The sequence below is a fragment of the Ptychodera flava genome, assembly GCF_041260155.1.
Source record: "Ptychodera flava strain L36383 chromosome 3 unlocalized genomic scaffold, AS_Pfla_20210202 Scaffold_25__1_contigs__length_14229661_pilon, whole genome shotgun sequence".
NCBI lineage: Eukaryota > Metazoa > Hemichordata > Enteropneusta > Ptychoderidae > Ptychodera > Ptychodera flava.
Genome location: NW_027248279.1, coordinates 10,214,658 through 10,242,157, shown reverse-complemented (window position 1 = coordinate 10,242,157; position 27,500 = coordinate 10,214,658). Strand labels below are relative to the sequence as shown.

Sequence of the window (27,500 nt, the reverse complement as noted above, 5' to 3'; positions counted from 1 at the left end):
TAGACCAAGCTAAAAGGCCCTGTGTAACATGATTTGCATATCACTTGGTGAAGCGGAACTGCACAACATATGACAAGACTCAGGAAATAATTTCCTGCCACCCGGTGTACAGCTTCAAACAGCGCAAAATGCGTGGAAAGGTAAATTGTAAATTCCTGCTTTTAGCTGTGTAATGCAATGCTTCATGCACAACCAGCAATTCTGAAAATATATCGCATTTTACAACATAGATATCAGCGATCAGACCAAGGTTCTGAACGAGGCAGCTGGTTCATCGCCTACGATGTAGACTCTCACTACAACTTTACCAGTTCTGGGAGTTCGGCGGAAATTTCAAATGTTGAAAGACAGTCAAGCAGAAAAAAATTATACAGGGCAAGGTGATCCTACCGTCTGCGTCGAGGACAAATTGTAACGATTTCTACAGTTGTGAAGGATCTTTTCAGAATTTTGCTCGGCACAGCCCGCCAGTGCAATATCAGGGCGATTCCAATTATGTTAGTTGTGGGGAGGTACCCATGTTAGTTTTGTTGCTGTGGTAAATTGGGTATTTTTGCTGTATATTATGTAGAAAGTTGATCTAAATGGGTTAACGAAAGGCCATGAAGTTTTCACCATTTGTGTTTAGCAGAAACTTTCGAAAAAATTCGTAATTGTGAGAACGGTGAATGTTCCGTGAGGGGAGCATGGTGCAACATCCCCCGCGCAAGTACTGGTATAACCCAACATTTTCTTTTATCCAAGATGGCGGATATCCCCGCTTTCGTATTTCGACAAGTCCACTCTTTTTGACGCAACGTTTCAAATTGCTTGTAACTTACTACGTGTTTAGAAGTTTTGATAGGTTGTCAGCAATTGCATTTGAGAGTTAGGGTCTGGGGTCGGTCCGAGTACCCAATGTGCTCCCTGCAAGCCATGGTTGGCCTCGTCAGTACCATGGCATGTTCCAATATTGAAGAGGGATGGTCGGCCTGATCGAATGAGGGACCATTGCTACAGTAGTTACAGAAGTGACGCCTTCAGCACAGGCTCACAAAGGCTTGTTTACATTAATAATATTAAAAATTTAATATTTCAGACATGAAGCTGAACACTCAATTTTAATTTTTGGTCATATCCCTTCAAAGTTATGTGTACTTTCAATGTAATAGCCATAAAAATTAAATACAAATCCCATATTCAAAAAGAATATCAGGTTTTCTTAAAAGTGGCAACTTTTTTCCTGATGGTTGCACACCCTTCATTTTACTAGTATAGACCTAACAGACATCCTAGAATGACACTGTTCTTGTCCTGGTCTATAAGTTAATGTGGCTAAAAATGTTTTGACAGCTAGTGAAAGTGTGTTGCCAAGTCAATAGAACCCTCAGTTTTTGATATCTTTCATATCCTCATGAAGTTGTACCACTGTCAGTAATAGATTTGATGAGTCTTTTTGTTTCCATGGAAATAGCATCAAATATCCCTGAAATAACCTTCATTTTCAGGTAAGAGTGCCTAAAAGGCCCCACCCCAATTTCTTTTCCTACAACACTTTTAAGTATGCTAACCCTAAAAAGATCCCTAATCCTAATGGTCTAAACCCCTCCAATAATTGTATTTGATGTGCTTCTTCCAAGGAAAGTCAGTGATTAAAGTGATTTCCAGGAATATGAGTGCGTCTACAGGAACTCTTGCCCATTTTCCCAGTGGACACACAAATGCTTGGTAAAATTTACATTTAAGTAAGTTCATAGTGAAGAACTTCATTTCAAAATTTATTTCTGGTGTCCTATTTGCATTCTTGTGTCATTCGTCTTAACCTGTTCTCCCCCATTCCCTGTGGACAGGGCCACATTAATGGTTGGTATCAATGGGTTTGGGCCAAACCATAGTGGTGAAAGGGTTAACAACTAAAAATTACACACAGTATTGGTATATTTAATTGTCTTTCAATGTGAATTCATGATATGCGTCAAGGTGTGTTTTGCAGAAAGTAGGCACTCTAACAAGTAAAGCAGAAGTGGACACAGACTTTGACCTTCTTCATTCAAAATTGAATTTTATGAAGGTCTTCTGTCTCCAACACTGCGGTTTTAACCAATCCCAGTGTTTTCTATAGTAGAGTTGATCATCTAGAAAGGGAAATGGAGGTGAAAGTGTTAAACTGGACTGTAGATATCCATCACTTTTCGTTTATGGTTTCACTATTGTTTTGAAATTTTTGGAGATGAAGAAATGGTATTGTGTGGTGACTTTCTACATACAAAGAATGAAATGTTGTAAGATGACAAAGTTGTTTCTGTTTTACATAATTTTTATTATTTTAAAAATGTAAGTTTTTGCAGTAAAACTTTTCAGTTGTGACTTTCAGAGTTCTTGTATTTTTTGAAAACTCAAAAAATATATTTGATTTGCATATTTATGCTACCAATTTTGACACTCTATACATACATGTAGTATGATGTACATGTGTTATAAACTAAAAACAAAGTACTAGTATACATACAGCATGTCAAAAATTCACCTTGTAATACATGTAGTCTCTACTAAGATTTGAACTGTGCCAAGGTTGTGTTTTTAGATTAATTAATACATTTCCAGACAAAAGATACCAAAATTAAGTCAATACAATTTATTTCAGTTCTCTCTGTATACTAGGCTTCTTACTAATCAAATGTAAGTTTAAAACTTTCCACCAACACATTTTGGTCAAAACTCATTGTACAAATGAATTTGTAAACCTGTTGATGGGGAAAAGGGGAAGATTGGGCTGAGAAAATATGATTTTCTGTCATGGTACATGTGTATGGAAAGCATCAAAGGCAGTGACTTTTTAGTTTGAAATCATTCCATAGTAATCATTTGTGATCTTTTGTGAAGAGCTGTACGTATGTAAACTTATCCAGGGTTTTCCAGTCATGTTTCAAGGGTTTGTCACTGGTATGTTGGTGCAATCACATTACCAGATCACAGAAATATGACCAAAAAATGTTCCCAAGTTGTATTTCCCATTATTTCCAAATATTTGCAAAAAAACCTGATATTGGTTCAGCTCATGACATCAAAATCCTTGTAAGTTGCAGTGTTTAAATGATATTAATTTGTTTTCCTATATATAGGTCTAGTGGCTCATAAGCAGTACACTGTATTTAATGGACTGCAAACAACTCTGAGATGATACTTGAGCACAAGGGATTTTTGTCAGTGTGAAGCTATGCACTAACAGTTTTTATCAACACTGTATCAGGTGAGTTATTTGTCAAAGAGAAATACTCATTCCTATCAATGCACCCTACATGGAGATTTTGGCTCAATGCTATTTAGTCCCCACGGACACCGTCCGGGGGACTTATAGGTTTGGTCATGTCCGTGTGTGTGTGCGTCCGTCCGTTCACGCAGATATCTCAGAGATGCCTGGAGTGATTTCATCCAAACTTGGTACAAGGATCACTTCATATGTCATACATATTTTTGGGGGAGGGGGATGTGGTTCCAAGAAAACTAGCAACTTTTATATCTTTTTTCCCTATTTTGGTGCCATATTTTTCGATTCATCAAGGCATGTTGAGATACACAGTATTCAGCTTGTCAACACAGCCTGTACATGTGTAGACTACATTGTTATTGTTGACAAATGACTACTGCATTTTACACGAATAGATACATTGCTGACAAGCTAAATACTGGTTCTTTGGGCAGTGAAACATTGAAGAACTAGCAATCACCATACAGAATGTAAATAATGAAATATCATCAAAGTTACTGCTACTAGCCCTGTCAGTAATGGTTGACCTTTAGGTGAATTTCATTTTGATCCTTTTGAGGCCAACTTTGAAAAACAACATAAAGTTTAATCCATAGAACAATTTGCAATAGATGGCATCGGGTGAAGTCAGTAAAAATCAATGTTTAGGTGTATCCTCTGCAAGACTAATCAAATAATGTGACTTTGTATACTGCAAAAAATGAAGGAGAAACGAAAATAGTACAACTTAAGGGACTATACATGTAACTTTGACAAGATATTCGTTATTTTTATTTGAAAAAAAAATATATTTCGTATCCCCGTCTCCCCAGAGCATGCAGCCTACAAACCATGTTGTGTACAGTATAATATGTAGTGCTGCTGTTGACCAGTTTAGTTTTTGTCCACACCTCAAATTTCAGTCTTCAACAATGATGCTAGACAATCACACACACCAACAAGGTTCACAGAGGCAAATTTGGCCAGTGCCAAATAGATCTGACGTAGCATTTGACTAAGGATTAAATTTAGTTTTCATTCAGACATGATTTAAATGAAAAAAATATGCAACCATAACTTCAATTACTTTTGACCTCTGACCTTTCAAAGTTCAAAATGGTGAGACAACATCACAACATTTGTATTGTTCATACTTTTTGTACACATTTGCTGAAGTAGGGCTTAATATGACTGCCACTGACTATTTTAACCATTGAGACAACCTCAGTATATCTTTCCTGACTGTACTGGCCAGAATTGGGTCACATGTGTGCCTCTCAGTTGTAACTTGTACAAGCACTGTGAAACGAGGGACATTGACTTGTTTGTGAAGTGGAGGTTGATGAGAAAATGTTGTTCTGACTTTGTTGGGATGATAAGGACTGGATTTAAAATCTGTAGTAAATATAAACTTGACATCCACACTTAGTAATTATCTCGGATCAAGTGTCCACACACACAAATCTGGGCTGACTCATATTTTGACTCTCTTCTTGATTGGGACCAAATTGGTCTGCTGCTGGGCCAATGTGTTCAATATTGCTCTAAGCAACGCAATGTTGTCTTTGTGAATTAGCGGAGAAGAGCACCTGTATTGTACAGAGAGAACAAAAATTCTTGAAATACTGGTAAACATAACAGTATATGTTACATTATGTACAAACACCATGGATGCAAAGCAGAGTCTTACATGAACCCCTTGGCCTCTGGTACATACACATGTAACTATACTACCATACTCCCAAATGTTGTCATCAGGTATTGCTCTAATGGAAATATTAGGTTACAATGAAGCTAACATTACAAAGAAACTCATATCATTGACACATCAAAAAGTTGCCAAATTTATCATTCATACATGTAGTTGATAAAAAACCTGGATATGATGTCTCACCTTTTTAGTCCCCACGGACACCGTCCGGGGGGACTTATAGGTTTGGTCGTGTCCGTGCGTGTGTGCGTGCGTGCGTCTGTGCGTCCGTGCGTGCGTCCGTCCGTTCACGCAGATATCTCAGAGATGCCCGAAGCGATTTCATTCAAACTTGGTACAAGGATTACTTCATATGTCATACAGATGCACGTCGATTTGTTTTGTGATACGATCCAATATGGCTGCCAGGCGGCCATTTTATTACGATTTTTTCATGTACAGAGCCATAATTCAGGCATGTTTCAACTGATTTTATTCAAAGTTGGTACAAGGACATTGACCAATGTCATAGCTATGCACGTCAATTCTTTTTGTGATACGATCCAATATGGCCGCCGTGCGGCCATTTTGTTACGATTTGTTCATGTACAGAGCCATAACTCAGGCATATCTCAACCGATTATATTCAAACTTGGTACAAGGACATTGACCTATGTCATACATATGCACATCAATTTGTTTTGTGATACGATCCAATATGGCCGCCAGGCGGCCATTTTATTACGATTTTTTCATGTACAGAGCCATAACTCAGGCATGTTTCTACAGATTTTATTCAAAGTTGGTACAAGGACATTGACCAATGTCATAGCTATGCACATCAATTTTTTTTGTGATACGATCCAATATGGCCGCCGTGCGGCCATTTTGTTACGATTTTTTCATGTACAGAGCCATAACTCAGGCATATCTCAACCAATTTTATTCAAAGTTGGTACAAGGACATCAACCTATGTCATACACATGCACATTGACTTGTTTTGTGATACGATCCAATATGGCCGCCGTGTGGCCATTTTATTACGTTTTTTCATGTCCAGAACCATAACTCAAACATGTATCAAGCAAATTTATTCAAAGTTGGTACAAGGAGATTGACCAATGTCATACATATGCATGTTAATTTGTTTTGTGATACAATCCAATATGGCTGCTGTGCGGCCATTTTGTTATGATTTTTTCATGTACAAAGCCATAACTCAGGCATATTTCAACCAATTTTAATCAAAGTTGGTACAAGGACATTGACCTACCGCATGTCATACATATGCACATTGATTTGTTTTGTGATTCGATCCATTATGGCCACCATGTGGCCATTTTATTACGATTTTTTCATGTCCTGAACTACAACTCAGACATGTATCAATCGAATTTATTCAAAAGTATTTTTATCACAGACCTAATGAAGAGGACTCTATCCTCTCTGAGGACCTGTAATCAAAGCACCCATTAACAAGTGGGGACTGTGTCATCAACGATGACTTGTTGTCAAATATTAAACATTCCCATCATGCAGTTAGAGATTTACAGCCAACAGGGTTACTGTTTGTCATGGTGTACTTTTCAAAGCAGTGATACATAAGTTTTTTGTTCTCTTTTTTTTTCAGGATCACTAGTGGAGTAAGAAGTCGAATTAACTTCAGACATATCACCAAGATGTTGCGATGAAATTCAGTATTTCTGTATTTACTCCAAGTATCCTCAGGTCAGTCAAATTTTTTGAATTGTTCTCCAGTGTCAGGGTTCGCGCTAACGTTCGCCACAGTCGCAAATTGCGAATAAATGTCCGTTGTGGCGAAAAAAAATTGCTACGCCTTCGCCACGCGTGGCGAAAGCTCGTGAACGGGTGCTGTGTTGGGATCATTGACCCAAGACGTTGTCTTCGAAAGTCGCGTCAGTCCGTGATCCCAGACCGACTGTTTTCCCGAAGGACCAAGAATTTCGACGTGCGGGTGTTTATGGTAATCGATCCAAAATATGTACTGGATTATTTATGTAGCCTACTATACTAACAACTAGTCGTTTTTACAATACGTGTACGTTATTTTCCGCTATCCAAATTTTTTAGCATAAACGCTGCAAGCATCGTACGAAACATTTAACCACGTACATCACGTACGTGTACGTCGCGTCAGGGTGCAAGCGTGAAGGGTAGTATTGAGTTCACACCAGCATAGCAGCACAACGCGTATTCAAAACAGCGTGCATCATCGTTAATCACGCCGGTTCTGTCACTTTTAACGAATCAAAATAACCCTTAGATCAGTCAAATTATCGAAATATTCAGTCATTCAAATATCTAGCCTTTGAACAAAATAATTCGTTGCTCTGTTGTACGTCGACGACCGATGATCGACGGCAGAGTTCTTGAGCATGAGACTGAAGTGATGGCGTTGGACTTTGCCCAGGGCGAAAATGAGCATGCGCAAAAAAGTTTCGAGATCCCCAGTTTGTATACCCTGGGTCCATGTACGGTTTGGGTAGTTTCGAGACACCCAAACAATGCAAATGTGTTACGAATGCACGGTACGATGCGATGCGGCTTGCGGGCAGCTACGGTTGCAAACTACAAAGAGTTTATTGATTGTTCTCAGCTGGGAAAGTAACTAGGTTTAAAATAGCTTCTAATTTACAAAAAATAAGGAAATAAGAAAACCACCATGAAAAGAACAAAGACAGACGAACCACGGTCCTAGACCATGGTCGAACAAATTACAGCAAGGTTTTTGTCTGTGCATGGAAGTATAAATGTGAGACTACAGATGAGTCGGTTGATCATAGATTTGTCGTACTGTCGAACTGCTCTTTTGATTTTTCACTGACTTTGCGAATTTCATTTATTTTCAAAACCTTAAGTCTTAAAACCTAACCAAGTTTTTAATACCAATAGCTTTCTTTGATACTTTTTGGAAAATGCTTTCCATAGTCAGGCAATCACTGTAATTTTGTGAAGATCACCAGATAACGGCATATACAGCAGTTTTTACATCATGTAAGAAATAAAAAAGAGGAACAATTACATGTATGGCCAATGACAATTATGACTTCGATGATTTTTTCATGACATGTTGTGCAACTTTTGTTCCAAGAACTCTAGTAGACCTATTTGTTGTTTGTGTCATAATAAAAGTTAACAAAAGTTTGTTTGTCCCTGTCTATAAAAAGAGGGGTCAATTTATTCACCAGCATTCATAAAATATAGATCTGAAAGGAAGTTACGACCAATTTTTGTTTAATACATATTTTTTTTAATTGAAGGACAGACAACTTTCACAAAGGACCTGGAGTTTTACTGTGCTCCTGGTCACTATTATCTGCAACTATAAAATTGGCAGAAAATGTGCTCAGCAGTTTATCTGTCGAGGAATTAAAGTGTATGTACAACAGCCCTGGCCCAACATTTCAATAATAAAGTACAAACGTTATTGTAAATAGGGTTTGTGCAATTTGTATGTGAAATTGATTTGTTGGGTGTGGCTAATAAAAATTGCTTGTGGCTAAAAAAATTTGATCATTTTAGCCACACTAACAGACTGTGGCTACAATGAAAAAATTCCTAGCGCCAACACTGTGTGTTCCTTCTAAACTACAACAGTTTACTGTCATACTCCTTGCAATCACTACTACAACAGTTTACTGTCATACTCCTTGCAATCACTACTACAACAGTTTACTGTCATACTCCTTGCAATCACTACTACAACAGTTTACTGTCATACTCCTTGCAATCACTACTACAACAGTTTACTGTCATACTCCTTGCAATCACTACTACAACAGTTTACTGTCTTACTCCTTGCAATCACTACTACAACAGTTTACTGTCATACTCCTTGCAATCACTACTACAACAGTTTACTGTCATACTCCTTGCAATCACTACTACAACAGTTTACTGTCTTACTCCTTGCAATCACTACTACAACAGTTTACTGTCATACTCCTTGCAATCACTACTACAACAGTTTACTGTCATACTCCTTGCAATCACTACTACAACAGTTTACTGTCATACTCCTTGCAATCACTACTACAACAGTTACTGTCATACTCCTTGCAATCACTACTACAACAGTTTACTGTCATACTCCTTGCAATCACTACTACAACAGTTTACTGTCATATTCCTTGCAATCACTACTACAACAGTTTACTGTCATATTCCTTGCAATCACTACTACAACAGTTTACTGTCATACTCCTTGCAATCACTACTACAACAGTTTACTGTCATATTCCTTGCAATCACTACTACAACAGTTTACTGTCATATTCCTTGCAATCACTACTACAACAGTTTACTGTCTTACTCCTTGCAATCACTACTACAACAGTTACTGTCATACTCCTTGCAATCACTACTACAACAGTTTACTGTCATACACCTTGCAATCACTACTACAACAGTTTACTGTCATACTCCTTGCAATCACTACTACAACAGTTTACTGTCATACTCCTTGCAATCACTACTACAACAGTTTACTGTCATACTCCTTGCAATCACTACTACAACAGTTTACTGTCATATTCCTTGCAATCACTACTACAACAGTTTACTGTCATACTCCTTGCAATCACTACTACAACAGTTTACTGTCATACTCCATGCAATCACTACTACAACAGTTTACTGTCATACTCCTTGCAATCACTACTACAACAGTTTACTGTCATATTCCTTGCAATGTCAACACTTTCAAGCATTGCAATCTAGTCTTTTTTCTTCAGGTAAAATTTTAATTTTGAGATCAAGTTGGTTAAAACTGGTTTAGCAAATGATTATTAATTTGTTGCATTTTATCAAAGCATTGAATGTTTGTTCGCCCCTGAAAACAGAGACACTTGAGCATTACTTTATTGTTGTAAACTGATGTAACACACTAAACCATGTTGGTGAAATACAAATGGATTTTGCTGTAAAACTGCTTTTTACTGACTTTGCAGTTTGCAGATGGGGATGTGTGGCACTGTCTGAGAGGAAAAGGGTTAATCGCCAAATTCACATTGACTCTTACAAATATAGGATATACAAGTTCTGCCACTGCAAATCTTTTTCCTGTAAACGGCTTGAATTCAACATTTATTTCCCAAAGTCTATTACATGCTGACTTTGACATCGCCATTCCCTTGTATTGAGATCCAATGTCATCATAGGAAACAATATGACAGGACCACACCATTGCCACAAAATAGCTGAGTAAAAACATCTTTGATTTCATTGCTGTCTGTAGGTGGAATTTGTACAATCACTTCAGATGTAGAGGGACTGCAACTGTCTTGAAGACAACGTGCACTGAAATCTCTGCAGTACCAGAGCATGTCTGAGGGAAAGAAAACTCCTGAAGATTGCCAAGACAAGGAAAAACAGGAACAAGGAACTAAGTCTGGAAATTCTCAGAAGGGTGGGTCTGGAATCAGTGGAAAGTCTACAAGGGATGAAAGAAGAATCACTGTGCGATTGGAAAAGAATGCGGTAAGAAGCAAGAAGATTCTCAGTAGACTTGGTGTTAGGAAGATTGGAAAGCCAAGAAAATCAAAACAGAAAGCTCTACTTGGAACAAGCAAAAAGAAGGGTCACTTCAATTTTAAACCATTTGTGTGTGCACTGTGCAATGCTGGATTCAAATACGAACAGGTTCTTGTGTATCATGTCCGTGGCCATACTGGAGAGAAACCCTATGAGTGTGACCAGTGTGATTTTGCATCTATCCAACCAGCTGGACTCGAAGTGCACAGACGCATCGTACACAATCTGAACAGCTGCAAGTGCTCCCAGTGTGGTGAAGCTTTCAGAAACGAGGCAACTTTGAAGTTACACAGCAGGATGCACTCTTCAAAAGCAGGAAGCAGCGCAAAACCAGTCTCAGAGACTGAGAGTGAGCAGAAAGGAAAAGAAAAATCTGCAAAGGAGGAGAGGAATTCACGTTCAGAAGACACTGACACTAAAAAAGAAAGCAAAGAGAAAGTCACAGATGGTGACTTGTTGGACGATAAAGCTAACAATAAGGCTATGAATGATACAGAGGATGAAAATAGAGACACTATGTATCTGTGTGAATCGTGTTCATTTACATGCAGCAAGGAAGATGTGTACAAGAATCACATGATTCAAGAACATAATGTAGATGTGGATAATCAGGAAGACGTCTCCAAACAGGAAGGGATATCAAACAGTTTGAAAGAAACTCCTCCTACACAGAAAAAAGCAACTGAACCAGTTTCATCAATTTCAAAAGTAGATCAGGCAGCAGCGGAGAGAGAAAGTCAGTTTGCGGATTATTTAAAACCACGAACTGATGAACACGGCAACAAGTTCTGGACTTGTCTTAAGTGTACGTTTGTCAGATTTACTCAGAAGTCTGCTTTTATGCATCATATTGTGAGTTGTCAGCGCCGTTTGGTCTACGACTGTGACAGCTGTGATTTTCTAGCTGTCAAAGTAGCAGAGCTGCAGGAACACAAGGTAAAGATGCACCAGCCTGCCTCTCTGCCAGCACCACAGCATTCACAGTTACAGTTTGTGTGTGGCTGTGAGGTGTGTGGATATGCCACTACTTCAATCAACGCGCTGGCGGAACATCGATTCCAGAAGCACGGCTTACCAAAATCCACTTGCACAGAGTTTGGCTTTCAGGAGAAAGCAGTGTACATCTGTGAGCTCTGCAAATACATCACTACATCAAGCCATGACTATTTGTCACACAAACAGACTGCTCATGCCAGCATGCTTGGCCGATTCATCGGACCAAAGTTGACCCAGCAGGCTCGTCAGCAAACTTATTTCAACCCAGTGGTGGAGGTAAGGAGATTGCAGATACCTGAGAAAACAGTTGAAAACAAGAAACAGAAAAAGGCTCCGGCGAAAAGCACTGTGGTTTCTGAGAAGACTAAGACAAGTACAAGCATGGAGAAGGAAGTAAATAAAGTACAGAGTGCATCATCAGCAAAAAGTGCCAATGAAGTCCAGTATGTGGAAACGGTACACTATTGGAAAATGAAATGTGAGAATTGCCAAATGCAGTTGAATTCTGCCTTTGAAATAGCACATCACCGGAAAGAGGTGAAAGACAATTGGTATAACTGCAGGTGCCATGTGTGCAAATATGCTGCGACATCACTCTGCGATCTTGAGTGTCACAAACAACAATACCACCGCCATATCTGTAAGATGTGTGATGCTACCTGTACGTCTGAGGCAGATTTAATCAACCACACCAGGCTGGTACATCCTTTGATATACAAGCACAGGTACGGAGATTTCGCCGCTGGGCCGGGACGCATTGAACAAACCAGCCATACATCAAGTTTGCAGTCAGCCAGTATCAATGTAAAGCAGACACGACGCAAGGTTCTGACAGTCAGCAGGGTCTGCAGAGCGTGTAAACTAGTTTGCAGTTCAGAGACTGAGCTGGTAACTCACATACGTGAGAAACATCCAGTGATGTACAGGAGGAAGTATGGCATACAAAGCAACAATCCTACTATCATCAACCAGCGACCATACCAACCTCCGGTACAATTAACTGTCAAGGCAAAGAAACCCACTAATCAGCCTGATCACGGCACTGTTGCTCCAAAGTTGCCAAAGGACACCAATAATACTCCTCGCTCCGTGGAGAAAACCACAGACCCTATCAACAGAGTGTGTGAGAAAACTCACGAAAAGTTAATTGACCTGAGAAATCCCCTGAAGGCAGTGCCTAAAATGAAACCAGTGTACAGTAAACAAAAAAGCAAAGAGGACAAATTACTGGACAGAGAATCAGAGACAGACATATCGGATGATGATACTGATGAGGAGGAGGAAGAGAAACTCATTGAAATGTTGGAAGAAAACGATGAAAGCACTTCATCAGATGATGACGACGATGATGATGATGATGAGGAAGATGAGGAAGATGGTGAAAATGAAAGAGATTCTTTTAAAGAAACAAATAAGATTTTTAGCCAACCACAGATGAATTCCAAATTGTCATTAAGCACACCTGTGACTCCGGCTCCGTTACCTAGGACCCCACAGTTACATCCAAACACTGAACCGCCAAAACTGAGGCTTGCCTTTATTCACGGAATGCACCTCTACAGCTCCCTGGGTTTGTATCTTTTCCCTGAAGACGGCAAGTCATTTCAAGAAAGACAGAAGGAACCATTCGCGCTGATGCCTGTCGAAGACATACAGAGCCTGAACAAAGATTTCATTACAAGAACGCACGCTGCAACACTTTCCTTTTTCATCGATAGAGCAATGTTATTGCACACTAGATCTGTTTTGAAAAGGCGAAAGCGATGGACATACTACAGTCTACCAGACATACGGAAGGATACTAGCAGTACTCAAGTGTCCACAAGCAACCAGGCTGACAACAGGAAGAGAGGACGGCCATCAATGAAGAAACAAGCGCAGGTAAAGCCAAGTGAAGCGACTGAGGTCAGTGACATCTTAGAGTTGAAAAGTCAAGCTGAGAAGCAGTTGGCCATGCTTACAAACACATCACAGCCATCATCATCTTCCAGCGCCAAGCCACAGAAGGCTAATATCCCAACTGACAAAAACATGCTGGATCGTTCCATCGGCGTAACCCTCGATATGATCCGGAAAATACAGCAGCTTGTCCGTGAGGGTACGCTCACTCAGCAACTCAGCCGAGAGATAGCACCACACTGTCAGGTTATATGTAATCCATATGCAAGCCTGCAAGACAAGTTACGTCATGTTGAAATCATCAACTTTGTGATCACAAAGAGAACAGGAATAGGCCTTAATGAACTCGCCAGTGCACAGCAAACATTGCCACTATCCCGCCCTGGTAATAAGACACATGGAGAGACTTTACATCAAAGTGGTGTAATCCAGCAGAAAAATTCATCATCTATTCCTACTGGGCAGGTCAGAGCTAGTGACAACCAGACTGGTGACTCTAAGCAAGCTAATATGCAGGCTAAAGCTAGCAATTCTCAAACTACACAACCTTCCCGAAGGTTAACACAACAGACTCCAAAAACTGGAACAGGTGTGTCCGTTGATTCCTCAGCGTCAAAGGGCAGTGATAAAACTAAAAAACAACAGAATGTGGAAACCGGAAAGGTAGTGAGAGGTCATGCAGCAAACTCAGATAAACACAGTAGTTCTCAATGCAAAGTGACAGCAGTAGCTAGTAAGCAAAGACAGAAACATCTTCAGACTAAAAGCAATGAGATGAAGAATGGTGAAGGCAGCAGTAAAAAGGCGGAAGATAACAATGCTGCTAAGTCTGAAGAGGACAGGAGGAATTTATCTTTGTATGTTTACCAGGAAAGAAAATCCAAGAGAGCTGCGGAGGAGAAAATGAAAGCTGGAGTCAAGGCGCAGAAAGCAACCAGTCAAAAGAGTGAATCCAGTGCCAAGCTAAGAAGACTTCATGAAAGGAAATTACAGGCTAGAAAGAGAGACAGGAATTTGAAAAAGAAGGAATACAGATCACGGAGAAGAAATGTTAGAAATCAAGCAAATGAGAGTAGCAGCAGTGATGAGGAGGATCATGGGAAGGACTTGGTTTCCAGGAGAAGAGTGAGAAGTCAGAGTAGCAAAGTAAAGAAGACCAGTGATGTACACAAAGAAAGCACAAGAAGTTTGCACACAGCTAGAAGCCACAGAAGTGTGAGGAGGGCAAGCAGGGTGGATGAAAAGACAGACAGTGATGACAGTGATGGCTGGGCAGAGGTCAGGATTACAAGGAGTGGCATGAAAGTCATCCATAAAAGTGAACAAAGTCGGAGATCATGGGAAGCAAACAGAAAGAGAGAACCAGACAGCAGCAGTGGTGATGAAAGTGAGTCTGAGGAAATGCAGCCTAGACTCAGAAAGACAAGACAGAGGGCGCTGTCAGGGACAAAGAGAGATAGAGACACTGAGAATGATGGGAAGAAATATGAAAAGAAGACAGAGAAGGACAAGAAAGCCGTTGATACAACTTCTAGAATGAGAAAGACAAGCAGGCATGGAAAGAATGGTGAAAGTTCATCCAGTGATGAAGAAATACGTAGCAGAGTTACTCCAGAAAGCAGAAAGTTGTTTCTTAAATCCAATGTGAATGAAGAAGATTCATCTGATGGCAGTAGTGACAACACACCAGTGAGCAGATCAACACGCAGTGGTGTACATGTAGTCCAGAAAGTGAAGACAGATACAGGAAAGGAAATGAAAGGAAAAAGAAAATCTGAAATGACAGCAGAAGACAATCCAGAGAGTGACGACAGTGATGGTAATTCTAAGAGGAGAACAACCAGGCATGGTACTGTACATACTGAGAATAGGGCAAGACGGAAAAGCCCCAGAATTTGTGACCATACTCCTCAGACTAGGTTAGAGAAGGGTATGCCACAGAGGGAAAGACCCAGTGATTCTGATGTCACAAAGAGCAAAACCGACTAGAGGAAAGTTGGATGAGGAAAACACAAAAGGGAAAAGTACGTCAAATATTGCAGAAAGTGGAAGAAGACATAAAGATGGGGATATTGAGCATACGCTGGATGCTGCATTTGTGAAAAAACGCAATGTAATCGAAAATCAAGTCCAACCCAGGGAGCTTCGAAGAAGATCAAATAGTACGGACACAGCTACTAGACAACCAATCAAAAAGAGCACAGCTGCCAAACAACCAATCAGGGAGAGCACAGCTTCCAGACAACCAATCAGAGAGAGCTCAGACAAGAATGAAATGAACAAATCTAGATTACAGAGAACAAGAAACGATTCCAACTCCCCAGTGACAGAAAGAAAGAAGAAACCACAACAACAGCAAGCAGGAGAGACAGACAGGAAAGAGTGTTCACAAAACGTGAAGTTAGCCAATCAACAGAGAAGAAAGGATCTCCATGGCAACAGAGGAAAAGGAGTTGTGTGAGGGATGACAATCAAGATGATATTTCATCAAAAAGACCAAGATCAAGCAGAAGTAATGTATCCTACAAAATATGAAGGTTAGTTGTTATCTGTAGCATATTGCTTTGTTGTTCTGTCCACTGCATCTTCCAAAGTTTGACAAATTCACTTCAAAACAATGGGCAAATGCTGAGGGTTATAAAAGATTGAAAAGTAGCTATTCATATTCAGGGGTTGGTATTGACTGATAACACTAAATCAAATTATACTTTAACCCTTTCACCACCATGGTTTGTCCCAAATCCATTGTTTTCTATGGTAAAATTGGACCAGTCCTGTATACAGGGAACTGGGGGTGAAAGGGTTAAGAAGATAATTTAAATGCTATGGAGAGAGATGGCTCAACAATGGTTCTACTTCAAAATAAGAAAAGGATATGACATGTTCTACATACTCAAGAGATCTCTGGATTGTGGTACACGTAAACCTACTTGTACAAATGCGTATCGAAATACACTCTATGAGAGTTTGTGCACTGTGTTTGTTTTACAATGCTCAGTTTGAATTCTGAATTCAATCTGTTACAATCTATGTTTGTCATTACATACAGTACAGTCCACGCAGAACCTGTCATTGTGCTCGCATTTTGCGAGCACAATGCCAGCACTCTAAGCGCATTATGCCAGCACAATTGGGTGTGAAGTGCCAGCATTTTACGAGCACTGTGCGAGCACTTTACGGGCACTGTGCCCGCACTGGACAAAATGTGCCCGCACGATGCGGGTATTGAACTCAAAAAATGTGTGCCCAGAGGTAGTTGTCGGTGACAACATTGCTACACTTGCCTAACTGAAATAGCGGCGGCTGGGAGTAACTGAATAATCTTGAGTCCTAAAACCAGCTCCAAACTCTCTTTGTCTGCCTAGGGCAACTCTAAAATCCATAAAAAAAATCTTAGTCGTAGACAGGTCACAGTAAGATATTATCACATGCGTACAGTATGCGTACAGCTCTGAAGAAATCTACCTCAAACTCTGCTGGACCTCGACACTAGACCTCTCACGGATGTGGTCTAAGGTTGGAACACGGACGTGTAGACCGTGGTTGGACGTGCTTTGTGAAAAATTGCAACAAGTGAACATTATTGTGGCCATTTACAATAAATAAAGTTCATGATACGTATTAGTAATATCACAGGCACAGACCACATTGTTATGCAATATGCCAGGGGAATTTTCTGAATGAATTCGTTCGTCATTTGCCGTATAGTAGACATCGTACATGAACTAAAGCATGATTGCGAAACCTGATACATAGAAGAACCAGATTGTAAACCATTTTATATCAGGGAGGGTGAAGAATAACAAGCTTTGAATTGTTGCCCGGTCAATTTGTTGTATTTGAAACAACGCATCCTTTTTACACAGGTAAGGAAACGAGAGCGCCCAGGAAATAACAACCAGCATCGAAATAAAATTTGTTTTGAAATCAACAGCTTGTATTTTTGTCCTGAACTTTTTACGATTACACGAACGACTTTGCTCTGGATCCGACTGTCTATAGTAGACACTGCAGTTAGCAATATAGAGTCACTATCATACTGAAGTAAAGTCAGCGGTGATGGCGTAGGAAAATGCAAGTGTTTTCATTGGCTTACTGATTTTTCGTGCTAATTCTGCCGTGTTTGTCGCAAAAAAATCGAACTGAAGTTTCGAAGTTAGCCGAATCGGCGAACCATTTTGCTGAGATGCCAAGTCCGAGTTTTGTAGAGGGACCGTGGTCCATGGATGTCACGTACAAAACTACATCCGCGGTCTGTCCGGTGCTTTGTCCCTTTTCAAAAATATCTGAGCCATCACGCATGCACTGTGTTGAAAGAGGGTCAGTAGTACACTCTACGACTAAACCAGGCACTGAGATGCCAGAATGTGAAACGAGAAAACCCAGTTCCAAAATGACCAATAAGTCGCGAAAGTATCCAGACTGCAAAGTGCATGCCCTGTCCGATTGGGCATTTCAAAGCAAATATGGCTACCGCTAAGCCCGAATGTAGTCGTCGTGTAAAATACAATTCTAGGCTTCGGTGAATTAAAGCATGCGGCTTTATCCGACCGGGAAACATGACGACAGAAGTTCTAAACATTTATACAGGTCCTGTACTGTATTACGATGTACCGTCCCTCCAGTTTAGTGTAGAAAGTTAAAAGCATAACATTTTTTTTTTAAAGTTATATGCGATACATACTATTAAATCTGAGACTCTTTCTGTCAGTTTTGGGCTGCTGGTCTTCACAGCAACTTGCGTCTATCGGCTTTAAAAAACATTCAAAATTTTCGGGGTAGACTTGAGTCGATAGTGTCCCCTGCGTGAATGTCCTTGGACCAGAACTGCGACCTTTGTTTCGTGACGAGTCAAACATACATTGAAATGTAAATGTACCAAAATTTACAAATTGAAGTGACTTGACTGAAGTACTTTCGTGGTCAACATGTATTTGACGTTCAGAAGTGACAGATAAAAAACGTGAATAATTCCAATTTGTCGAATTGAAAGCCCTCTGTGGGACCGTGGCGTGTCCGATAAAGTCCCATGGGAGCATAATGCTTCGAGGAATTCGCCTGCTATTCTTGGAAACTGCTAGTTTCCATAGCGACCATGCGACGTATAGACCATTGACTGTTGACCGATGCGGTCTCGTTCAATAAAACATTTTACATGCCGAACTTTCACTTTGAACCAAAGATTCGAGTCATATAAAATGATGGAAATAGCAAAATTACCTCAAAAGTTGTCATTGTCTGAGTAAAAACGCACCATACATATCAAGGCTATATACTGTCAACGTAATTCAATTCTGCAAACTCAAAGACGACGAACATGTTCTTCAATAAATCGCATAACCCGTGGAGAATGTGTCATAAACAATACATTTCCAGAAGTTCTCTGAATGGTGAAAATTGGTGTCATACATCTCCGCGTTAGCGCCCCGACCAAAACTTTTCATGGCAGTTTTAATCAGGTGTAATATTCAGACAATCGCCGGTTCAGATTTTTTAATTTTTAGGGGTGGAAATAAAAACATTATCTTTGAAATCCTTGTGTGAGTCTCATTTATTCCAAACTTTTACTCGTAATTCCTTCTTCAAATGTGGTGGCCCTTAAAAGGCCAACATGTTATGTGGCACATTGACTTATTTTTTTTAGTTTTTGAATAGTCAAATGCATTGTCGACATTTAAAACTGCGTCAAACAACGATTTAATCGCAAGTATTTTTAATCGTACCGACTGTAACACGAACCTCGGAAAGTTAGAGAATTTTTTGGTGCTGATGTATCCGTGGATCAAGGCTGATACCAGCATGCATTATCAAAGAACATCCAGTACGTTAGTGTTTCTACAAGTAGTGATACGTCTGCTTTACTTCAACACTAAAATGTCGCGTTCTTTGACACGTTGATGCCAGAAGCGACATCGTTCTTTCGTTACGACTACCCATTGCACTGAAGTTATGACTGAAGTTGGCAGTGGGGAAAATGCCGCCAATGGTAAGAGTACCCATGTTTCAGCGTGATTGAGTTCATCTAAACAATATTCTTGCAGATTCGAAACGTTAAGTTCGTGGATTTATGATTTCTTCAAAAAATTACGAAATTATTTTTGTAAAAAAAAAATATTTATTCCTTTAAAAGTGTTTCCGAACTTGATAGTATACACCAGCAATGTGATCGCAATTATTTAAACAATCATGCCGACGCGAATCTTTACTGTAAATTGTTGCATACTTCGATGACCTTTGTGACCCATCGCCTGATCATGCTGATTAGTGCGAAGACGCTGTTCAGTCTGAAAGGAGGGTACTTCATTTGCATGCATAATTAGGGATTTAGTTCAAATTCGAACAGCGCCCTCTAGCCAGTGAGTGACGGTTATGGTATTTTTCGCCAGAATTTTATCCGCAGATATCTCAGCCTTCGTTTAGCATCCGTCCTGTTTCCAGTTAGCGGCTGAATTGTACTCTTAGTTAGTGTTCGCCGATGATTTTTTATGGGGTTTTATCGATTCGTTTTTTCGTTAGCCTTATTTTCATGGTTTTCGAGCGACCGAAAATGCCGTTCACTAAACACTGCCGCAAAAGCATATCCAAAGTCAAATTTCCATGAGAAGTAGGGAGGGGACGTATCTTGAGTAGGTCCATACGATCTGAAAAAATCTCAGTGGCTTAAGCCTCCGTTTTTGAAATAAGTCTCGTTGAAGTTGACTATGCAGCGACGTTCATGTGTTAAATCTAACATGGCGACCTACAGCGCAGCGTGAGTGTACACGTAAACTCTTTCAGCTCTTTCTCGGTCCTCACCGGCTAACTTGGCAGATTTTTTCGGTTCTGTTTATGTTTTCAATGATTGTGACGAGGAAGCAAGACTGCAAGCTTGTGTTACCTCACTGGCCAACACAATCTGCCTGGCTGGCTTCTCGGTAAAGTCGTGGACAGTGCAAATGGAAAAAAAAACACTACGGTGACAGAAGGGCTACGTTTATCACTGTCTGCGGCCGTACACGTAGTATAGTGGTAGACACCCGTCGTACTGACTAGCAGTGCTGTTTCGTTTATGAGTGATTTTTTCCGTTTTCGCATTCTAGTAGCTAGCAAGCATACAAAAACTGTAGGAAATAACATCGACTGCAAAAAATCTCCGTGGATAAATACGGCTACTCTGTATCCCGCACACGAGTACGTGAATATAGATGCGGCTAGAATGATAGCCGGTAAACAGCTGCGCGTTGCGGCCATCCCTGCTAGCATTACCGTGCGTGCTCGAACTAGACTGGCACATTTTATAACTCATGTAACTAGCAAAAATTTTTTTTAAGTATTGATGGTCATAATGTGACATTAATTAAATACTTTATTTATATATAACATCAGTGACCCGAGATTATAGGAGTAAACTTTGAAAAAAATGAAAGATTAATCGTGTAACACCCGCGCCGTGTGAACTACAAGTGGTTTGGTCGCGGTAAACAGCGTGGAGTGTACGTAGCGTAACGGGTGTTCGTATACTCATAGACCCTCGAGATCTACGTATACAGCGATATGGTAACTGCATGCCAACATTCAACACTGCCGCAAATACATGTCCATGGTCGCACGGTCATGAAAATTTCACCAAATGTTGATAATAGTTAAATGAATATTTTCTGAAATTTTCGGCTTGGCTTAAGACCTCTAAGGTCATTATCGAGCTGTTTTACGAAAAAGGTGAAGTTTACTTCCGCATTTGGCGGGTCGACCTCGCCACCCACTTTGTAGCGATTTAAATAAAATCTTCTCAACTTTTGTGAGTTTACCCAAGGAAAACAGATCATTAGTATGTATGCTACAACTGAAAGCAAAAATTATAGTTCTAGCTATTGTACGTTTTGCTGCACGTCGATATTTAAAGACCACCCTTTCGCCGTATTTTATCCCTCACTGCAGTGGCGGTCAGCGTAACGAAAACGAGGCTCTCTAACACGAACTTTTATGCAAATTTCATAGGCTCCTTTCAGTGATTGAATAGTGCGTAGACAATGTCTGCTCTGGGTGGCGATTGCAACCCACGTCAAGTCTTCAAGGTCATCTGGACGACAGTGTAGCAAAATTTGACGTGTTTCCCGGGCAACTCTTCCGTTTCGGCCCCAAGCTTTTGTTCACAATGTCGTTCTTCTGGTACCTCAATGTATTATTCGATGTGGAGGGAATGTCGTCGCCCGAACGACTGTCTGTCACAAAATAAAACGACACTGAAGACCTGTGGTGACGTAATAGACTTCACTGTGATATACTAATAACGTTCAGAGTCGGAGTACGATTTAGAACACACTGCACCACGCGTATTTTACAGAGTTTGATTTGATCAACGTAACACGACATGAAAAAGACATATTTTTCTGCAGCAAATAGTTGGGGGCGGGAAACATTTGAAATTCGGTTCGTCAGGTGTCGACTCGAACGGAAAATACTATCAGAAACTGGCACAGTGTTTTAGTTTTCGTCACTAAAATGTTTGGGTTGGAACAGTTTTTGAATATCGGACTTTTTTGGCATGGTATTGTCTGACATTATCACAAAAAGACGTGATATTTTTTCAAGATTTTTGGCCCCGATTTCGTTCGGAGTGCATGGGAACAATTTGACAAATGACCTTATCGGGTATTAGCTCATATGTAAAATATAAGCAGAAGCCGTATTTTTTTGTAGTTTTTTTTTTTCAGATGGTCGTAATGACCCGGGAAACAAATTTTAATGTTGGACTTTATCGTGAAGCACCGGTGGCGATGAAAAATTACGCGGCGTCACCGTAGTTTGTATGATTGCGTTGGCAGTATGATGATCATGACTTTCTCTACATCGACTACCATGTTGTCCATTTAATATTTTTCGTACGGAATATCCGAGGAACGTATCAAAACTTCATTGAGATTTCGGCATGATCGGCAAGAAAACAAGTCGAGCGCTGTCGCCCAAAACGAATATTTTGTTTTCATGTCTGTGGAGAAAATTCAAGTTTTACTTACGAACATGGTCAGTTTACTCCACTCACATTAATCATTTTATTTGTGCCACTAATAGTGATAGTTGGCTAGAAAAAATGCTGATAGAGACGTTCGGCTTGTGAAATCATTGAAATTTACGAGGACAGGTTTACGAAGCAGAACCTCAATCGCGATTTTTGTGCTTCTCAGTTCAATCGTTCCGTACATCGAAAGGAAAAACCAAACCATATAAGAGTATGCGTCTTGTAGAATTTTGGTCTTTCCAGGCGTAACACAAAACCACCTCACCTGCATGTACATACCGGTAATATCATTGTGATAGAGGGACCGCGATTACTGTATATCGAGAAAGTATGACGCGCTACAGGGGAGTAAGCAACGAAACGTAATTTCTGACCTCCTTTCATTTAATTGTATGGCATAAACATGATAATGTGAACCGAAAATGAGTGTCACGATTACGATTAGGCATGAAAAAGAGGAAGAAAGCCGTGAAACTGTCACAGAAGTTCAGCATTTTTAGTTCTAAATCGTCTTTTTTGACAATTGAAAAAAAGAATATGAGCTCGTATAGACTAGAGTGATTCAAGTTCACAGGCATTCACTTCTGCCATGATAAATCGTCTTCCTGTTATAAAGTACACATTTTGAAAAATAGAAAACAGATCAGAATTTTTATTGTTGTGTTGACTTGTCTTCTACGATGCGTTACGGTTATGGCAACAACTTACATGTACCTATCGTCACCATCACAGCCTCACTCAGTTTCTTCAACACCACGTCTCACGACCAGTGATGTCATCTTTATTTGAGAAATTCGATAATTTTCGATCGGACTCGATCTTCGTCACAGCGCACCAAGTCAGAGTAACAATTTCACAGTAACAGATCATGCATTGTACGTAAAGAGTTTTCACCTTACCCCCGGCCTAAAATCGTACTAGCATTTGTAAATGACACTAAACGTCGCAACTCCCACCCAATCAGCAATGGGTCAAAGTTCGGCTGAGCCGATGACAAAACCCAGCACTACAGTAGCCACTTGTACGTCCACTTGTTGCAATTTTTGTCCACAGAATGAAACTCTTACAACTCATGCAACAGCGTTCAACTCAGCCATACATTCAAGGTCAAGGTGTGAATGTGCCTCACATTGCAACAATGCCCGCACAGTGACGATGCGCGAATCGTGCCCGCACACTGCGGGCACACTGCACTTTATCTGCCCGCATACTGCTGGCAATGATGCTCGTTTCGTGCGCGCACAATGCACTTTTTATGCGGGCATTGTTCCCACACCAGTGACGGGTTCTACGTGGACTTACTGTAAAAACCTGTGTCTGACCAAGTGATTTTAAAACTCTACTTTAAATTCAAGATAAGCTAGAATACCACAGTTGCATGCACTTAATGACACACGCATCATTACTATCAGGCTGATGTGCAGCGTCTCTGTAGCTGATATCCAATTGGGTGGCTGAATCTTACCGTTATGATTAAATAATACAAAAAGACCCCTAAGTTGCTGTGAATAGTGACCATTGACCAATCAGACACCACCTCCCCAGGACGGTGCATATCAGCCGTGACTATCAGGCCATATCTGTGATCATCACCATCTTTATGTATTTGTAAGATAGAACCCCTAAGAATGTTTGAAACACAGTGTTAAGATTTTCAACTCAGCCTGTACATGTATAGACCATGTTATTGTTGATATGTGAATTCTTGTCTGGACTAGAATTCAAATATGAACAACAATGGTGTCATTTACACATAGACACTGTATTGACATGCAAATGAGTCTGTGTTTCAACGTGTTTTCAGCAGTACAACAAGAACTTGCAATTGACAGAAATCACAAATATATTAGTAAAAAAATTCATCAAACATCACAACTACTGGCCCCTTATGTCTGTTGAAAAAAGAAAGAGCCATTTTCTACTTTAACCCTTTTCCCGCCAGACAGTATCACTTCCCCATCAGCCAAGTCAGTAAAAAGCGGTATTGAGCCAAAACATGAAGTATTTTCACCCACTTGGCTTGGTATGTTATAGCATCTTTAGTAAAAAAAAATCAAGTTTACAGTATTTATTTTTTCAATAGCCTTCAAATGTACAGTATTATGTTAAAATACACCATATGGAATATGTTGTGTTTCATTAATTTTAGCCATCTTGACCTGATGGTGAAATATGGACTTGGCAGGAAAAGGTTAATATTCTTATCTACCACATGTAATCAAGGATATTTTCGTCTTGACACAGACTCAAGGAGCCTATGACATGCACAGCAACGAAGGCCATCTGAGGACAAGCATTGAAGCTGAGGAAGTTGAGACCATGAACAAGCCATGGAAAGGGAAGTCATGTGATGAGAGAGAATGTCTGCATAGAGCCTGAAGAATTATGGATTGAAAACAACTGTCAACAGTGTTTAGTATCGGATGAATTAATGGACTTATGAACATTTTACTGAAACAAAATTTCATTTCTGTTTTTCTGGTTTATAAGTGCATATCTTGACTGTGATATGGGGCCATCCATTATATAATAATCTGTGTGTGTTTCCGTCTGATACCCTATGGTGTATTACGTATAGCCATAGCATAAATAAACAGCATGGTATAGTGAAAGAATTACTCTTGAACAAATTGTTTCAGAAAAAAATTTTCTCTTTCTTAGGCCGCATGTTTTCCAAATGTCTAAGATGTCTGATGTAAACTGTATAAGAAATGAAACTGTCAGTTCACTGTCTAAAGTGATACACAGGCAGTTTAATATTTGCACTGTTAATATCAACATTCTTCTCAAACTAAGTTTTAGATAAAAAATTGGAAAGTAAATAAAATTTAAATTTCGAATTTCTAGTTTGTTGATAAGTTTACTCCAGCTACCCTGGACAAATAGAGGGTATTTTTCTTGGCAGTTTGTTAGTGTTTAATTTTAATATGACAAGTTTTAATATTATTGATACACCAGTAATCTTCAATTCTTGGCCAAAGTCCTTTAATTCAGTAATGTCTTCTGAACAAGTTGAAGGGAAAAATATCAGAAGATTCTCTCATTGATACCGGAGTTGAGGGATCCTTGGAATAGAGGAATGAGCACAAACCAGTCATTCCTGGAGTAAAATGAAAATGAGTGAGTGCTTACAGATTGAACAGAATTCAATGGTTCCTTCATTGAAGAGGTCATAATGGCTGCAGTTTCTTATCTTTTATTGAAACAGTAAATACTACTACTGGTAACTATCTGTACCTTCCAACATCAAGTCTCATCTCAATCCAAGGAATACTGGTGTCATTTATCCACAGCTTAATTAACCATCAGAATGATAATGCCTTGCATCAAAGGCAACACCTCTACTTCAAACTCAGATTATTTTAGAGAAAACTTATATGAGTTAAATACTTTCTAAGCTGAGATACTTTATCATCCACAAGACTAAGGTGATGATGCCAGTAAGTGTGGATTAGCCAAATTGAATATGAATTTTGTAAAGAGATTTTAACAAGACCAGGGGAGTGTTGTGGGTGTCCCCTATTGTCAATCAGCTATCTTCCTGCCAAGTTAGCAGACAGTGCATTGACCTATAGGATGTGGACAATCTGACATTGAGGGGGCATTATTCTGCTGCCAAGTCAGTGAAAATGAGCAATGTCTGTACCTGACAGTCAGTAGAGTTCAGTGAAAATGAGCAATGTCTGTACCTGACAGTCAGTAGAGTTCAGTGAAAATGAGCAATGTCTGTACCTGACAGTCAGTAGAGTTCAGTGAAAATGAGCAATGTCTGTACCTGACAGTCAGTAGAGTTCAGTGAAAATGAGCAATGTCTGTACCTGACAGTCAGTAGAGTTCAGTGAAAATGAGCAATGTCTGTACCTGACAGTCAGTAGAGTTCAGTGAAAATGAGCAATGTCTGTACCTGACAGTCAGTAGAGTTCAGTGAAAATGAGCAATGTCTGTACCTGACAGTCAGTAGAGTTCAGTGACACACACCATGTTTACATGGATAGCAGTCAGCTCAATCTGTCAAGCCGTGTACAGCAACCTTTCATTCTTGAATTTGAGAGAAGTCAAGTTGATGAAAACAGATTCTGGTTATTTTCTACTTTTGACTCTCTTTGCAGGACATCTGGTTGATGGGCTTAGCAGCAATAGCAATATTTAATGTGGACGTGATCAGAAAAAGGGGAAAATGTAAGATTCATGATTTCAGGAAACAAATATTTAATTTCTGTCTAAAGAGAAGACATACTTTGTGTATCTTACGGAGAAAATGAAATTTTAGGTATGTGTGATTTTATTTGCTGAGTATTTCGCTAGAGAAATGAAATATTAGTATATTAGTTTTTCAAATACCATCTTGAGAAAAATGACAGAGTGGCAATGTGCAGCATCTTGGAAGGTTACTTGTGATTGGTGGATTGTAGTTATTTACTCTAACTTAAGGAGACTGAAACTAAGGTGATAGTGCAACTGATTTGTAGATATGAAATGACTACTTATTGTCAATGATATCCAACCAATCAGTAATCTACAGAGATACTGCATATTTTCAGGTGTCATGCTACTCTTTGTCATTAAGATATTATAAAGAAAATCTGTCAGTGTTAATGGTACAAAGTTTTCATGAATTGTACAGATGTTTGGACAATATTGGAATGTATAGTTCAGCGTTCACACACTTTACGGTAGAATACAAGTGTGAATTTGTACATTTCCAGCAAAATGTAAATACTTTTCATTTTCACCCTCTTGAGTAATGTAACCAAAACCAAGTTTTGTCATTCTGTATTTTTAAATTGTTTTCCAATATTTTGGCCAGGGTGGATAAGCTGTGGTATGCAAAATATGTACATGTGAATCCAGACTGAAATTCAGTGGCTAGGCCATCTATGTTCGTTCGCTCATGTCGGAAGTCTGTTTTAGGTTTTTATACAAATTTTTTTGAGGTTGTTACGTAAAAGAAATAATGTGTGTATGTCTGTGTTATGGTTTCATTAAATTTGAGTTAGCTGTATATTTTAGTATTTCTTTGATTGTCAGTGTTTTTGCTTTGTAAAATTTGCAACATGTCAGGTAGTATGTCTTACTATGATTTGCATTGTAATACAATCTAATCCTGAATACAGTGTCTCTAAATCTTTGTGTTCAA

At 39.6% G+C, this 27,500-nt stretch overlaps 1 protein-coding gene across 1 annotated transcript; it reads left to right on the top strand.

Annotated features, from left to right (window-relative positions):
• On the top strand, nucleotides 1-27,500 carry LOC139125658 (uncharacterized). The gene is made up of 5 exons (XM_070691756.1): nucleotides 1-140; nucleotides 3,102-3,229; nucleotides 6,548-6,645; nucleotides 10,175-15,902; nucleotides 24,608-27,500. The coding sequence occupies exon 4, from the start codon at nucleotides 10,261-10,263 to the stop codon at nucleotides 15,352-15,354; it is 5,094 nt and encodes a 1,697-aa protein (XP_070547857.1). The 5' UTR covers nucleotides 1-140; nucleotides 3,102-3,229; nucleotides 6,548-6,645; nucleotides 10,175-10,260; the 3' UTR covers nucleotides 15,355-15,902; nucleotides 24,608-27,500.